The sequence below is a fragment of the Salvelinus alpinus genome, chromosome 21 (genome assembly GCF_045679555.1).
Source record: "Salvelinus alpinus chromosome 21, SLU_Salpinus.1, whole genome shotgun sequence".
NCBI lineage: Eukaryota > Metazoa > Chordata > Actinopteri > Salmoniformes > Salmonidae > Salvelinus > Salvelinus alpinus.
This window is the reverse complement of record NC_092106.1, coordinates 4,129,756-4,146,353: the sequence shown is the minus strand read 5'-3', so window position 1 is coordinate 4,146,353 and position 16,598 is coordinate 4,129,756. Positions and strand designations below refer to the sequence as shown.

General features: G+C 43.6%; 1 protein-coding gene and 1 long non-coding RNA gene across 2 annotated transcripts in view; one reads left to right on the top strand and one right to left on the bottom strand.

Annotated features, from left to right (window-relative positions):
* Positions 1–16,598, bottom strand: part of LOC139547481 (uncharacterized) — a 60,073-nt gene that overhangs the window by 29,090 nt on the left and 14,385 nt on the right. The window contains exons 12-14 of the mRNA XM_071356365.1: positions 14,161–14,318; positions 13,417–13,644; positions 12,852–13,187 (exon numbers count right to left, since the gene is read on the bottom strand). Coding sequence (XP_071212466.1) covers positions 12,852–13,187; positions 13,417–13,644; positions 14,161–14,318 — 722 coding nt within the window. The remainder of the gene's footprint in view (positions 1–12,851; positions 13,188–13,416; positions 13,645–14,160; positions 14,319–16,598) is intronic.
* On the top strand, positions 155–3,206 carry LOC139547642 (uncharacterized). The gene is made up of 2 exons (XR_011669570.1): positions 155–670; positions 2,643–3,206. It is a non-coding gene; the product is annotated as an uncharacterized lncRNA (long non-coding RNA).

Sequence of the window (16,598 nt, the reverse complement as noted above, 5' to 3'; positions counted from 1 at the left end):
TACTCCAGACCGGTCTCGAGTCAGGTCTCAAGACCACATATTGAGTGTCTTGGTCTTGTCTCGGTGTCGGGAACATTTGTACTCGGTCTTGACTCGGTCTCGGACAGTGAGGACTCTTAATTCATTTCTTCCAGAGACCAGCGGAGTAAAAAAATCTCATAATCATCAGCTTCCATTCAGTCAGCACATAAAACCGCTTCACCAGGCCAAATATATACACTCCTTTCTTGAAACATTAATACGGTATCTTAACAGCCTTTAAATCTATTATAGACAAGTTTGCGCAGTGGAGAACCTATCGGCTTTCAGTGTGTGACAGGTTCGTGATTCTGAAAGGACAGCAACAGGGAAGTCACTTGACATTCAGAACATCCGGGGCTCAGACCGGAAGACCTGACTCGGAGTGGGGGTCTCTGCGCGACCGAAATGAAGCGCCCAGTACTCTTGGCCTCCCACGCTAGCAGTGAACATTTTGCAGAAACAACGCCATGTCGCATATCTCACTGCTTTCTTCCATGCGCTGTGCTCTCCTGACGCCAAATAACCAAAACGTCCTAATATTAGTTAAATGGATTGTGGTCAGTAAACCCATGGAATATATTGTTAATAGTACAAATTACAAGTGCATAAATATATCGTAATTTTCCATGTAGACAACTTGTTGGAAAAGGTATGTATTATTTTTGTTGCAATGTTTTCATAAACAATGTCCAATATTTGATTGAAAAAACAACTCATTGTAACGACCCTGGGTTTATAAGCGCAGAAATCGACTCTGCCGCTTGAGCATGCTTTTGCGGCACAGTCGATAGCGCGCCGGACATCGGGCTAGGAGGTCGAGGGTTCGAGACCTGCTCCCCACTGTTTCATTACATCATGATGTTGGTCACAACTAATGTGAGATTGTCATGCTTTGCGCACTGTGCAGTTCCAACATGGTTATGCCATCCTTTGGATTAGGTTGCAACTGCGTAAACTCACATTAGCAGTAGGCTTGTATTATAACTGTAGAGCTGGGGGGACACAGAAAACGTTTGCAGATAATATGTACAAACTCATGCAGCAAATACTTGAAAATCGTGATTTTATAATATTTGTCGTAATAAATCAGATTCCAAGGTCAATTGGCTACAGGACAATATTTCTACCTATTTAATTGAACAAAAAAAACAATATATTGCCTATTTGTCAGCTGAAAACGACTGTCCTGTTGAGGGTAGCATCAAGCTATATTGCCTATTTGTCAGATTTTCCAAGCGTGTTAGTATGTATATCTACGTCAATTATCATGATGCATTCTATCTTGGGTCATTGGGCTCCTAAGCAGGTATGTAGACATCTTAATAAACTGAAAGAGCTCTCACAGCTGCTAACTGGAATGGTCAGCGCGGCCTGTATGATTGCCTTCAGTGATGGGAACATACACATGACCAGTATGTGGACACGTGCTCGTCGAACATCTCATTCCAAAATCGTGGGCACTATGCATTGGGGCATCCGCCAAACCCAGGTTCATATGTCAGACTGCCAGATGGTGAAGCGAGATTCCATACTCCAGAGAACGCATTTGTAATAAATATCATTTATTATAACATTTACATTTACATTTAAGTCATTTAGCAGACGCTCTTATCCAGAGCGACTTACAAATTGGTGCATTCACCTTATGATATCCAGTGGAACAACCACTTTACAATAGTGCATCTAACTCTTTTAAGGGGGGGGGGGGCTAGAAGGATTACTTTATCCTATCCTAGGTATTCCTTAAAGAGGTGGGGTTTCAGGTGTCTCCGGAAGGTGGTGATTGACTCCGCTGACCTGGCGTCGTGAGGGAGTTTGTTCCACCATTGGGGTGCCAGAGCAGCGAACAGTTTTGACTGGGCTGAGCGGGAACTGTACTTCCTCAGAGGTAGGGAGGCGAGCAGGCCAGAGGTGGATGAACGCAGTGCCCTTGTTTGGGTGTAGGGCCTGATCAGAGCCTGAAGGTACGGAGGTGCCGTTCCCCTCACAGCTCCGTAGGCAAGCACCATGGTCTTGTAGCGGATGCGAGCTTCAACTGGAAGCCAGTGGAGAGAGCGGAGGAGCGGGGTGACGTGAGAGAACTTGGGAAAGTTGAACACCAGACGGGCTGCGGCGTTCTGGATGAGTTGTAGGGGTTTAATGGCACAGGCAGGGAGCCCAGCCAACAGCGAGTTGCAGTAATCCAGACGGGAGATGACAAGTGCCTGGATTAGGACCTGCGCCGCTTCCTGCGTGAGGCAGGGTCGTACTCTGCGAATGTTGTAGAGCATGAACCTACAGGAACGGGTCACCGCCTTGATGTTAGTTGAGAACGACAGGGTGTTGTCCAGGATCACGCCAAGGTTCTTAGCACTCTGGGAGGAGGACACAATGGAGTTGTCAACCGTGATGGCGAGATCATGGAACGGGCAGTCCTTCCCCGGGAGGAAGAGCAGCTCCGTCTTGCCGAGGTTCAGCTTGAGGTGGTGATCCGTCATCCACACTGATATGTCTGCCAGACATGCAGAGATGCGATTCACCACCTGGTTATCAGAGGGGGGAAAGGAGAAGATTAATTATACACAATTATAACACAAGCATATTTGCTATTACATTGTTATAACTAACTTCTTTCCAAACAGGGTTTCTCACAAACTCAAAAGCAGATACGGAGACCCACACACACCCAGAGACAGATGGCTGACACAGGCCTTTTCATAAAGACTGATAAGAAAAGGGGTGCCTGGTACTGCATATCACGAGAAACTGAGACACACACATACCCAAGGACAGAGGGCTGACGCAAACCTTTCATAAACACAGATAAGACAGGAACATCTACGCACACACAAAAACTCCTCTTCAGTCTGAACATTTTACAGAGACACACAGAAATGTCAAAATAGGAACATCTACGCACACACCTAATCTCCTGTTTTAGCTGAACATTTCTGAAGACAAAGAAATCTACTCAGAGCCAATGAGACAGTGATACTAGCCTGAAGGGGACCTCGCCCAACTCATCAGGACCAACCAGAGGACAAGAACTTCCAGACTCAACCTACTTTCTATCTTTGTATAAAATGTCTATGCACTCTGTTATCTGGGCTTCTTTCAGAGAGTTCCATTTGAGCTTGATGAAAGGGTCCGTGCACGCTATTTCAGATATCTTTACACTTTAATAAACTGCCTTATATCATACCTTATCCACCTGGTCCAGCATCTCAACTTGGTCTCACTCTTCTAGTAAATGTATCATCAACACTTTTCAACTGCTCCAGATTCCAATAGCGGCGATATTTACACCACTCCATCCGACACTTGGTATTGCTCATGGTGATCATAGGCTTGTGTGAAGCTGCTCGGCCATGGAAACCCATTTCATGAAGCTCCCGACGAACAGTTCTTGTGCTGATGTTGCTTTCAGAGGCAGTTTGGAACCTGGTAGTGAGTGTTGCAATCGAGGACAGACGAGTTTTACACTCTGCATTCGTGTTCTGTGACCTTGTGTGGCCTACCACTTTGCGGCTGTGCCGTTTTTGCTTCTAGACGTTTCCACGTCACAATAACAGCACTTATAGTTGACCGGGGCAGCCCAAGCAGGGCAGAAATTTGACTTAACTGGAAAGGCATCCTATGACAGTGCCACGTTGAAAGTCACTGATCTCTTCAGTATGGCCATTCTACTGCCGATGTTTGTCTATGGAGATTGCATGGCTGTGTGCTCGATTTTGTACAACGGGTGGGTCTAATCCTGAATGCTGATTGGCTAAAACATTCCAGCCGGTGTCTATTCCACCGGCTAAATTTGATGTTAAAATGCCTATTTACTCTTTTCCATTTGACTGCTCAATCCACTGTCTCATCAACCCAGCCAGGCACTTTATAAACTCGATATCCACTATAAAAAGCCTCTAGTCATTATCTCACATTTCTTTTAGACTAACATTTAGTTAACAGGGAGATTTGTATAAACCTTGCTGTCTGTCTCTCCGACATTTGCAACATTGTTTAAATATTCAAATTCGATCTCCAGATGTCGCATAGTAATGAACGTGTCAGGAGTTGGGATGAGACAGACAAGCAGACACCTTTTCTCAGCCTGTCGAAATCATGAATCAGCATAATTTTTATGGATAATTATATACAAAGAACTATCAATAGAAAACAGGTCAAATTAAACGAAGTGCAGGTAGTTTGCAGTCTTTCCAACTTCAGTTTGAAGTGATTGTGTTAGCTGTCTTGTTGGCTAGCTCCTCTGAAAAAGTGTCTTAATGAGAGAGCACATTTTCTACGCCAGGCGAAATCGCGCATCATTAGCTTATTGATATGGATGTACCCATACAAATGTCACTAGAAAACAGTTTAAACAAACACAAATGCAGCAACTTTGCTGTTATTCTGGCTGCCCTGTTTGACATGACTAAGTTAGCCGTAGTTGGCTAGCTAGCAAGCAACGGACAAGAACGTTGCCAGCCAGTATGGCAATGGAACATTTAGAACGAACGACTGGGTCACATCCATAGATACAGAACAAGAAGGCTGAACGACTGGGTCGCGTCTCTGGCAACCGAACGACCAGCCCGCTCGGGTAGCAATAGATTTGTGTCAGGAGTATATCTTGTGGAAGGATGAAATAGTATGAATAAATTAATCAACATAACGTTAATGAAAAATGTATATAAAAATAAAACTCATGAATATCAACAAGTAAAAAAGACAAATAGAAACAACTTTGTGTTGATTTGGCACTCGAGCGTCAATACACTACCCATCCCCCAACACTATTATTCTGAACTATTTTGCACAAACCAGAAAAAAATGCAACAATATGTCTGTGAAACTATATATTCACAGTATTATGAAGGAATTGTGGTTTATTTGATAGCATTTTGTAGTGTGACTGATTTTACTAATTCCATTAGTACTGTACAAAGTTAGAGGTGCGCTATTTGATAGATTCCCCCGCTCCCCCTACCTTCGGGCTTCCAGTGGGGAGACCTGAGGTCAACCTACCCCCGCCCCCTTCCCCATCTCGTACTTCTGAGTGGGAGACCTTCCCAGGCAGTTGCCTGCCTAGCGCACAAACTACATTTACATTTAGGTCATTTAGCAGACGCTCTTATCCAGAGCGACTTACAAATTGGACAAGCGTCTGAGTCGGTGTAGTACGATTAATTGATTGTCCTGTATTGATGCTTTGCCTGTTTGATGGTTCGTCGGAGGGCATCGTGGGATTTCTTATAATCTTCCGGGTTAGAGTCCCACTCCTTGAAAGCGGCAGCTCTACCCTTTAGCTCAGTGCAGATATTGCCTGTAATGCATGGCTTCTGGTTGGGGTATGTACGTACAGTCACTGTGGGGTCGACGTCATTGATACACTTATTGATGAAGCCAGTGACTGATGTGGTGTACTCCTGAATGCCATCGGAAGAATCCCGGAACATATTCCAGTCTGTACTAGCAAAACAGTCCTGTAGCTTAGCATCTGCGTCATCTGACCACTTCTTTATTGACCTAGTCACTGGTGCTTCCTGCTTCACTATTTGCTTGTAAGCAGGAATCAGGAGGATAGAATTATGGTCAGATGACCATATAGATATAGATGAAAACGCTCTTGGTAAATAGTGTGGTCTACAGCTTTTCATGAGATACTCTACCTCAGGCGTTGGTAGGATATACGTGATCGTAGTTCATCTATTTTATATACGTTGGCGAATAGGACTAATGGTAAAGGCAGATTACCCACTCGCCATCAGATCCTTCCAAGGCACCCCGACCTACATCCCCAATATCTCTGTCTTTCTCCTGCGAATGATGGGGATGAGGGCCTTGTCTGGTGTCTGAAGTAAATCCGTTGCGTCCGACTTGTTAAAGAAAAAATCTTCCAGTACGAGGTGAGTAATTGCTGTCCTGATATCTAGAAGCTCTTTTCGGTCATAAGAGACGGTGGCAGAAATATGATGTACAAAAATAAGTAACAAATAACGCGTGAAAACATACACAATAACACAATTGGTTAGGAGACCGTAAAACGGCAGCCATCTCCTCTGACGCCATTGTCATACTAGGGGTTTAAATACTTTCTGAAGGCACTGTATAGAGCATCAGGATCTAACAGTTTATACACACAGGACATGTCAGAAGTGGCGTCTTTCTTTTTTTTGAGAGGTAATGTTTAGCAAGTACTACTCCCTCTGGCTTGAGAGGAATATTATACGTTTCTCTTCTGTGGGCCTCCCCTCTCTCTGTTCTCTCTCTTCCTTGATTTCTGAAGATGGATCTCCTATTATTACAGAGACAGAATAGTATCAGTGCCGTAACAATATGGATTATTCTGAACAGAAAAACACAGAAGCAATATGGACAACAGGCAAATCATATTTACCTGAATTTAGCTAGGTTAAATATGGGATCACTAATGCTCCATATTGATATTAGTAATTCATTCAATCTAAAGCCTGATTAACATTCAACTGTCTTAACCTATCACTAACCACAATACCTGTGTTCTCTGTCACTTTAACAACAAAATTGACACATGTAATAAATACCATTTAATATAACACAAGCATATTGCTATTACGTTGTTATAACTAACTTCTTTCAAAACAGGGTTTCTCACAAACTCATAAGCAGATACTGAGACCCACACACACCCAGAGACAGATGGCTGGCACAGACCTTTCATAAACACTGATAAGAAAAGGGTGCTTGGTTCTGCATTTCACGAGATACTGAGACACACACATACCCAAGGACAGAGGGCTGACGTAAACCTTTCATAAACACTGATTAAAATAGGAACATCTACGCACACACAAAATCTCCTCTTTAGGCTGAACATTTTACAGAGACACACAGATATGACAGGAACATCTACGCACACACCTAAACTCCTGTTTTAGCTGAACATTTCTGAAGACAAAGAACTCTACTCAGAGCCAATGGGACAGTGATACTAGCCTGAAGGGGACCTCGCCCAACTCATCAGGACCAACCAGAGGACCAGAACTTCCAGACTCAACCTACTTTCTGTGCTGTATAAAATGTCTATGCACTCTGTTATCTGGGCTCTTTCCAACGGTTCTCTATGAGCCAGACAGAACGAGTCCGTGCACGCTTGTACCAGATATCTTTACTCTTAAATAAAACTGTCGCTTGTCATACAATTTACCACCTTGTCTGAATCGATCCTTGACCGGCTCACCCTTCTCCATATCCAATTATCAACACACACGTGCAGCCATGGAACAAACAGACGAGTTTGGCTTAGATTGTTAACATGTAAACTATATTTTGTCTCCATTGTTTATTGAAAGCAAATAAATGTGCACAATGACCACTTGCTGTTTCATACATCATTACAGTTGTTGGTTACTAGTAGCTAGCTAGCGAATTTTTGCCATATTTGCATTTACATGAAATCAGTTAAAACACCATAAAACAAGACTCTGTATCAATAACAAGATGAAACATGCTGAAATGAGCCACTTACAATCCCCCACATGGCAGTGTCTTGTCATTCTTGCTAGCAATCTGGCCATATAGAATCACAACAGTCTGACTTCTGCCCCACGGAAGCGCGAGAATCGTTTTCGTGACGTTGTCAGCAAACCCATATATGAAATGCTACAAGTAAATAATTGTGTTACAATCTATTCACTTCAACAACCGTCTCTGTGTTTGCTGAGCTGCATCACTCAAGAAGAAATTCTGTATGTCCATCTTCTTTAAGTTAGAAAAACAATGATAACTCCGCTATCCAGCTTTGTTTTCTCAACCAACCCAACAACAGATAGCAAGTTAACTGAGCTGACGATACCAAAAGTAGCTAATGTCAAGTTAGCCATAAGTTAGCTAGCTTCATTAGGACAAATTAAAAGCCCAATGAATACTCGCCTTTGTGTAATGATTTAACTCCCACCTCTTGTGGGACATTAATTTTGAAGGCACGTATAAATAACAACTGCACGAGGATAGACAGTGACTGACAGGCTGACACACATCACAGTTACAAATAGTAGCTATCTAGAAATTGCACAAAAAAAATGTTTTTCAAAGATTTCAAAGAAACGGAAAGTAGACAATGAATGTAGGGTGTTCCAGCAAAAGTGGATTTCGAAATGTTTCTTTGTTGAGGTATCAGGGAAAGCTGTGTGCTTAGTGTGCAAAGAGACCATCGCTGTCTTAAAAGACTACAACTTGTCCCGACACTTCCAGACAAAGCATGCAGGGAAATATGTCTTCTGAGCAGAGGGCAAGTACATCGAAAGAGTTGCTTTCTCAGTTGCAAAAGCAGCAAGGACTTTCACAAAACTGCATTCAGCAAACAACGGAATTGTGAGAGCTAGCTATGCAACATAAACTGATCTTATGGTTAACTAGTCGAGGTGTGATCATAACAGCATATAGGAACTCAAGTCATTTTGTTCACCTGACCTAGAATTTCTTACAATCAAATGCCGACCGCATTATCTACCAAGAGAATTCTCTTTGATTATAATCACAGTCGTGTATATCCCCCACCCCAAGCAGACACCTCGACAGCCCTGAAAGAACTTCATTGGATTCTATGTAAACTGGAAACCACATATCCTGAGGCTGCATTTATTGTAGCTGGGGATTTTAACAAGGCTAATCTGAAAACAAGGCTCCCTAAATTTTATCAGCATACCGAATGTGCGACCTGGGCTGGCAAAATTCTGGATCATTGTTACTCTAACTTCCGCGATGCATACAAAGCCCTCCCTCGCCCTCCTTTCGGGAAATCTGACCACGACTCCATTTTGTTGCTCCCAGCCTATAGACAGAAACTAAAACAGGAAACGCCCGTGCTCAGGTCTGTTCAACGCTGGTCTGACCAATCTGATTCCACGCTTCAAGATTGCTTCGATCACGTGGACTGGGATATGTTCTGGATAGCGTCGAACAACAACATTGACGTATACGCTGATTGGGTGAGCGAGTTTATTAGCAAGTGCATCGGTGATGTTGTACGGTGACTATTAAAACCTTCCCCAACCAGAAACCATAGATTGATGGCAGCATTCGCACAAAACTGAAAGCACGAACCACTGCTTTTAAATTAGGGCAAGGCGACCGGAAACATGACCGAATACAAACAGTGTAGCTATTCCCTCCGCAAGGCAATCAAACAAGCTAAGCGTATGTATAGAGACAAAGTAGAGTCGCAATTCAACGGCTCAGACATGAGAGGTATGTGGCAGGGTCTACAGTAAATCACGGACAACAAAAATAAAACCAGCCCCGTCGCGGACCCCGATGTCCCAGGCAAACAAAACAACTTCTTTGCTCGCTTTGAGGACAATACAGTGCCACCGACATGGCCCGCTACCAAAATCCTGCGGCTCTCCTTCACCGCAGCCAACGTGAGTAAAACATTTAAGCGTGTTAACCCTCGCAAGGCTGCCGGCCCAGATGGCATCCCTAGCCGCGTCCTCAGAGCATGCGCAGACCAGCTGGTTGGTGTGTTTACGGACATATTCAATCAATCCCTATCCCAGTCTGCTGTAAGGTAACTGAGCTAAATTACTATCGCCCTGTAGCACTCACTTCCGTCATCATGAAGTGCTTTGAGAGACTAGTCAAGGATCATATCACCTCCACCCTACCTGACACCCTAGACCCACTCCAATTTGCTTACCGCCCCAATAGGTCCACAGACGACGCAATCGCAATCGCAATCACACTGCACACTGCCCTAACTCATCTGGACAAGAGGAATACCTATGTAAGAATGCTGTTCATCGACTACAGCTCAGCATTTAACACCATAGTACCCTCCAAACTCGTCAAACTCGTCAGAACCTGGGTCTCGACCCCGCCATGTGCAACTGGGTCCTGGACTTTCTGATGGTGAGGGTAGGAATGTGGTGAGGGTAGGAAACAACATCTCCACCCTGCTGATCCTCAACACTGAGGCCCCACAAGGGTGCGTTCTCAGCCCTCTCCTGTACTCCCTGTTCCCCCATGACTGCGTGGCCATGCATGCCTCCAACTCAATCATCAAGTTTGCAGACGACACTACAGTGGTAGGCTTGATTACCAACAACGACGAGACGGGCTACAGGGAGGAGGTGAGGGCCCTCGGAGTGTGGTGTCAGGAAAAACGTCAACAAAACAAAGGAGATGATCGTGGACTTCAGGAAACTTAGATGGAGCACCCCCCTATCCACATCGACGGGACAGTAGTGGAGAAGGTGGAAAGTTTTAAGTTCCTCGGCGTACACATCACGGACAAACTGAAATGGTCCACCCACACAGACAGAGTGGTAAAGAAGGTGCAACAGCGCCTCTTCAACCTCAGGAGGCTGAAGAAATTCGGCTTGTCACCAAAAACACTCACAAACTTTTACAGATGCACAATCGAGGGCATCCTGTCGGGCTGTATCACCGCCTGGTACGGCAACTGCTCCGCCCACAACCGCAAGGCTCTCCAGAGGGTAGTGAGGTCTGCACAACGCATCACTGGGGGCAAACTACCTGCCCTCCAAGACACCTACACCACCTGATGTCACAGGAAGGCCAAAAAGATCATCAAGGACAACAACCACCCGAGCCAATGCCTGTTCACCCCGCTATCATCCAGAAGGCGAGGTCAGTACAGGTGCATCAAAGCTGGGACCGAGAGACTGAAAAACAGCTTCTATCTCAAGGCCATCAGACTGTTAAACAGCCATCACTAACATTGAGTGGCTGCTGCCAACATACTCAAATCTCTAGCCAATTTAATATTTAAAAATTGGATGTAATAAATGTATTACTAGTCACTTTAAACAATGCCACTTTATATAATGTTTAATATACGCTACATTACTTATCTCATATGTTTATACTGTACTCTATACCATCTACTGCATCTTGCCTATGCCGTTCGGCCATCGCTCATCCATATATTTAAATATACATATTCTTATTCATTCCTTTACACTTGTGTGTAAAAGGTAGTTGTTGTGAAATTGTTAGATTACTTGTTAGATATTACTGCATGATCGGAACTAGAAGCACAAGCATTTTGCTACACTCGCATTAACATCTGCTAACCATATGTATTTGACCAATAAAATTTTATAATAAGATTTTGGGCCGCAATGGCAAAAAATATATTCTAATGTGGCCCTCCATGGAAAATAATTGCCCAGGCCTGTGCTAGAAGGATGTCATGTCCTGCCATTGGATGAGTGGGGGCGTGACTGACTGACTTTTTCCCCTCATATCATATTATTTTTCGGTGGCTATACACAGCTAGAGATGCAGGTGTCATTTGGTTAGCTAGCAATAACTTGAACAACTGTTATACAGTTAGCATATCTCTTGCGTTCGCAAATTCACTCTGGCTATCTACTCCGATTTCAGAGCACTCTCGTCTGACTGTGCCAGAGCGCAGAACAACTGATGAATTTACAAACGTGCAACAACTGCTGAATATGACCAGTGTCAGTAAACATTAGGCAAGAAAAGTTAGAGCTAGTCAAGAACGCTGTAGATAAAATGTAAACAGCCTAACCAGCTCTGCTCCGGTGAGTAAAATGGTCAGAGTGAGGTGTATGGGATCAACATCATACCAAATGTATTCACAAATATAAATCCCCAATCCACCAATATAAATCACTTTCCACAAATGTAAATCACCAATCCACAAATGTAAATCCCCAATCCACAAATGTAAATCACCAATCCACAAACGTAAATCACTTTCCACAAATGTAAATCGCTATCCACTGCAGTGTCTATTAATTGTCCAAACCCACGGCCGCTTTCTCACTCTATATTGATTGCTGTAACATTTTCACAAATGCCTTAGTATACGTAATTCCCAAACATTCTAAGAATTTATGAAAACGTGAAAATGACCAAATTGGTCGCTTGTCAGATTATTATAAATTTTTTCAGTATCATATTCTTCCTGGGGGTGTATATGAACAGATTTTAATACATTTTCATGTTGCTAAAATGCTGTCAGTTCCACGTTAAATGCAACGATGTTTCATACACAAGTTATTTTCAAAAAGATGGCTAACAACAGCAAGCACGCTGCAATAAAAAACACAGTCCCACTCATCAGATGAGGATAATTTGAAAATGAACTTCTTTTTGAAAGTTATTCTTGAAAAAGGAGAAGCTAACAAATTAGCAACAACATCCACTTTGATAACACCTGCTGCAGCCTCTGCAAACTGTCCGGCAACAAAAGCTAGCTAGCTGGACCATAGGAAAACTATTGGTTAGGCAGAAGTTTCCATAAGTTTTTGTAAAGTTGAATGGTAGATGCCTTTATCTAGCTTCTGATGGCCTAGCCAATGGCTGACTTAGCTAGCTAGATTTATAGCTAGCTAAACCAGCAAAGAAAAATCCTGATTTAAAAAAGAAAAAAATGAAAATGAAAATCATTGAGAATAACAATATAAATTATAATTATTTTTTATATTATTATAATCATTATTTTATAAATCCATACTGGACATTTTGAACTCTTATTAGGGTGGTGATTTGACAAAATTACAATCATGGTCTTGAATTGGACTCGTATTTTTCTGGTCGCTGTCTTGACTCTCAGACCCCTTGTCCCACCTCTGGTCTCTTGGTCTTGAATCAGACTCGATTTGCTCCAGTCAACAATTTCACTAGAAAACTAACCTACAACTAGACACCAATGCGCAACAAATCCATATGCTAATGACAGGCTATACGCTAATGACAGTAGGCCTATAAGGTGACCACAAAAACACTTTTTAGTAAAGCCTGTAAAACACTACAGTGAATACTATATAAATATAGTAATACTACAGCATTTATGGGGGTTATTTGTTCACCCAGGCAGTACTGACCTGTTATTGGATCTAGACTGACTCCGGCAGTCAGCACCACATTTCCTGTCATGGGGTCCAACATGGGAGAGCCCACCTGGATGGGCTGGGGCAGTCGGGTGAGGGGGCACACATGCACACCTCCCAGGGGGTACACCAGCCCAGTCTGAGGGTGGATGGTCACAGCTAAAATGGGCACCAGGACGCCTGTGTCAGGGTCACACATGGGTCTCCCTAGCAGCAGTCTTTGTCCAGGGCGGAGGCCCCTCAGTTGGGTGGTCACGGGCTGGGCTGAATGGCGGGAGAGGGGGTATGGCACAAACGGCAGAAGGGGAAACTCCCACTTTCTCATATCCCCTGATAACAAGGAGCAGGACATTTTAAGTATCTACAACCTTATCTAAATCATACATTTGGATTTGAGTGAATCTAAATCATTACTATTCCTTCAAAAAGTGAAAGAGTGTGAATTGTTTGTATGTGAACTTATTGTACGTAAACTTACAAAGTTAAAGTGCATTATGAAGTCGTCATGCATGTACTATCGATCTCTAGTTGTGGTTACCACACAGCGCTCTTGACTCACCTGTACATGAGTCTGTTGTGAAGACTAGGGTAGAGCTGGCTGGGTCATAGCCCACGTTGCCAGCTACGGGCAGCAGTCTGCCAGTCTGAGGGTGGAGGAAGAAGTCAGGGAGCACTGGCATACTGTGCCCGCTGGCCAGGAGCATGTGGGTGTGGGGTTTCGGTAGTATGAGACCTGTGATAGAGTCTGTATGGACCGCTCCACAGGCACGCACCGACCCGTCAGGGGCTGGAAGAAATGAAGTTGGAGAAGGATTTGATCCACCTCATAGGAAGCAATATGTCAAACGTTATAACAATATTTCAGTAAATCTGACTTAAGTCTCTTACCACAGCCAATGTGCCTATGAAGTAAAATTAATCTGACTGGAACGTAGGCTGATTTACATTATATATTTTCCCTTTTGTCCCATTGACAAATACATAACATCTTTCTACCACAAGGTGGTGTCATTTCACTCGCTACAGCTTTGGAGTGAACGCAACACAAATCAGGGTGACTCCTGTGTGTAACTACTATGTATTTATCTTCATTCATATAAAATATGTATTTCTCTGAACTTCTCAAATTTAGCAGGGACAGATAATAGAGCCTAGAGTATAACCTATCTGTCTAGGGACAGATAATAGATTCTAGAACGACTGTTTATTGCAGTTGTGTGCCTGTACTGTAAGATACTGTAACCTTTATTTAATGATTACGCCATCGGTTTCAAGCCTGGTGCAGTATGGTAAGAGGTCTCACCTATGATGTCCTCCTTGCTAAGGACTGCGCCAGTGTCGGGACACAGAAGCTTCGCCCCTGTGCCCTCTCCCAGGGTCGCCCATGCCCCCTGCCGCTGGCACTCCCCCGACACCTGCTCTGCCATCTCAGATGCCAGTGACGCCACCCTCTGAACAACACTGTATTAAAAATCATAGGGCCCAGAGTTTTTTTTCTGGTCAGGTCACATTGTCAGGCATTGGGAAAACTCAAGGTTCTAACTGTGTACCACAACGCTCTCATCACAAAGCATAGCAAGGTCTATCTAACTTGGCTGTATAGCTCCTGTTCTCAAGGGCTGCTGTATTCCTGATGGTTTTCATTTCTCCATTATTGTTAATTGGTCATAATATAACTGCTGTTGAAGGCAAGGATAAACAAGGTCATCACCGAGCTATAGACCCTGGGACTGAACCCTCCCTCTGCAACTGGATCCTGTACTTCCTGGCGGGCCGGCCCCTGGTGGTATGGGTAGGCAACAACACCTCCTCCACGCTGACCCTCAACACGAGGGCCCCTCGGGTGTGTGCTTAGTCCCCTCCTGTAATCCCTGTTCTCCCACGACTCCATGACTTCGCATGACTCAAACACCGTCATCAAGTTTTCTGACGACACAGCGGTGGTAGGCCTGATCACCGACGGCGATGAGTCAGCCTACAGGGAGGAGGTCAGAGACTTAGCAGTGTGGTGCCAGGACAACAACCTCTCCCTCAATGTCAGTAAGACCAAGGAGCTGATTGTGGACTATAGGAGAAAGAGGGGAGAGCGTGCGTATCCACATCGACAGGGTTGTTGTTGAGCAAATCAAGAGCTTCAAGTTCCTTGGCGTCCACATCATTAAGGACTTAACATGGACCACACACACCCACACAGTCGTGAAGAGGACACGGCAGCTCCTCTCCCCCCCCCCCAGAAGGCTGAAAAGATTTGGCATGGGCCCTCAGATCCTCAAATGTCTACAGCTGCACCATCGAGAGCATCTTGACTGGCTGCATCACCGCTTGGTATGGCAATTTCACCACTCTTGACAGCAAAGTGCTACAAAGGGTGGTGCGGACAGCTCAGTACATCACTGGGGCTGAGCTCCCTGCCATCCAGGACCTCTATATTAGGCAGTTTCAGAGGAAGGCCTGAAAAAATGCCACCCAAGCCTTACACTGTTCACTCTGCTACAATCCGACAAACAAGCCATAAGACTTCTTAAAAGCCAGACTGCTAAATCGTCAATTAATGGTACACAAACTATCTGCACTGACCCTACTCACACTCACTAGACATGATATACACATACAAACTCACTCACATACACAACACTGTCACTCCCACACAAAACCCTGACACATTCACAAACACTACATACGCACACATAACACATATGCATACCGACACAGCACACACACGCATATTCACACACTTTCACAATAATCATTTGCTGTTGCTACTCTGTTCTTTATTTTACAAGTATTATCCATTCGGATGCCTAGTCACTTTACCCTGCCTTCATGTACATATCTACCTCAAATACCTCGTACTGCTGCTCATTGATCTGGTACTGGTACTCCGTGTATATACAGTACCAGTCAAAAGTTTGGACACACCTACTCATTCAAGGGTTTTTCTTTATATTTTTACTATTTTCAACATTGTAGAATAATAGTGAAGACATCAAAACTAGGAAATAACACATATGGAATCATGTAGTAACCAAAAAAGTGTTGAACAAATCAAAATATATTTTAGAGATTCAACAAAGTAGCCACCCCTTGCCTTGATGACAGCTTTGCACACTCTTGGCATTCTCTCAACCATCTTCACTTGGAATGCTTTTCCAACAGTCTTGAAGGAGTTCCCACATATGCTGAGCACTTGTTGGTTGCTTTTCCTTCACTCTGCGGTCCAACTCATCCCAAACATTTCAATTGGGTTGAGGTCGGGTGATTGTGGTGGCCAGGTCAGCTCTCCGTCACATGCAGCACTCCATCACTCCACTCCAGATTTGTTTAACACTTTTTTGGTTACTACATGATTCTCTGTGTTATTTCATAGTTTTGATGTCTTCACTATTATTCTACAATGTAGAAAATAGTTTTAAAAATGAAGAAAAACCCTTGAATGAGTAGGTGTCCAAACTTTTGACTGGTACTGTCGCTCCATTCTTGTGTATTTAATTTTTGTTGGTTACTCTTTTATTTTGTAATATTATTTTTAAACTCTGCATCATTGGGAAGGTTCGTAAGCAAGCATTTCACTGTAAAGTCTACATCAGTTATATTTGACACATGTGATAATACATTTTGATTTGTTGTGCTGCCCTCCAGGAGTCAAGCTTGACACCCCTGATCTTAACAGACCAATGAGAGGTGAGTTCGTTTTTTTTATCATGTACAAGCAATTTTTGCGTCTGTATTGAAACGTATCAA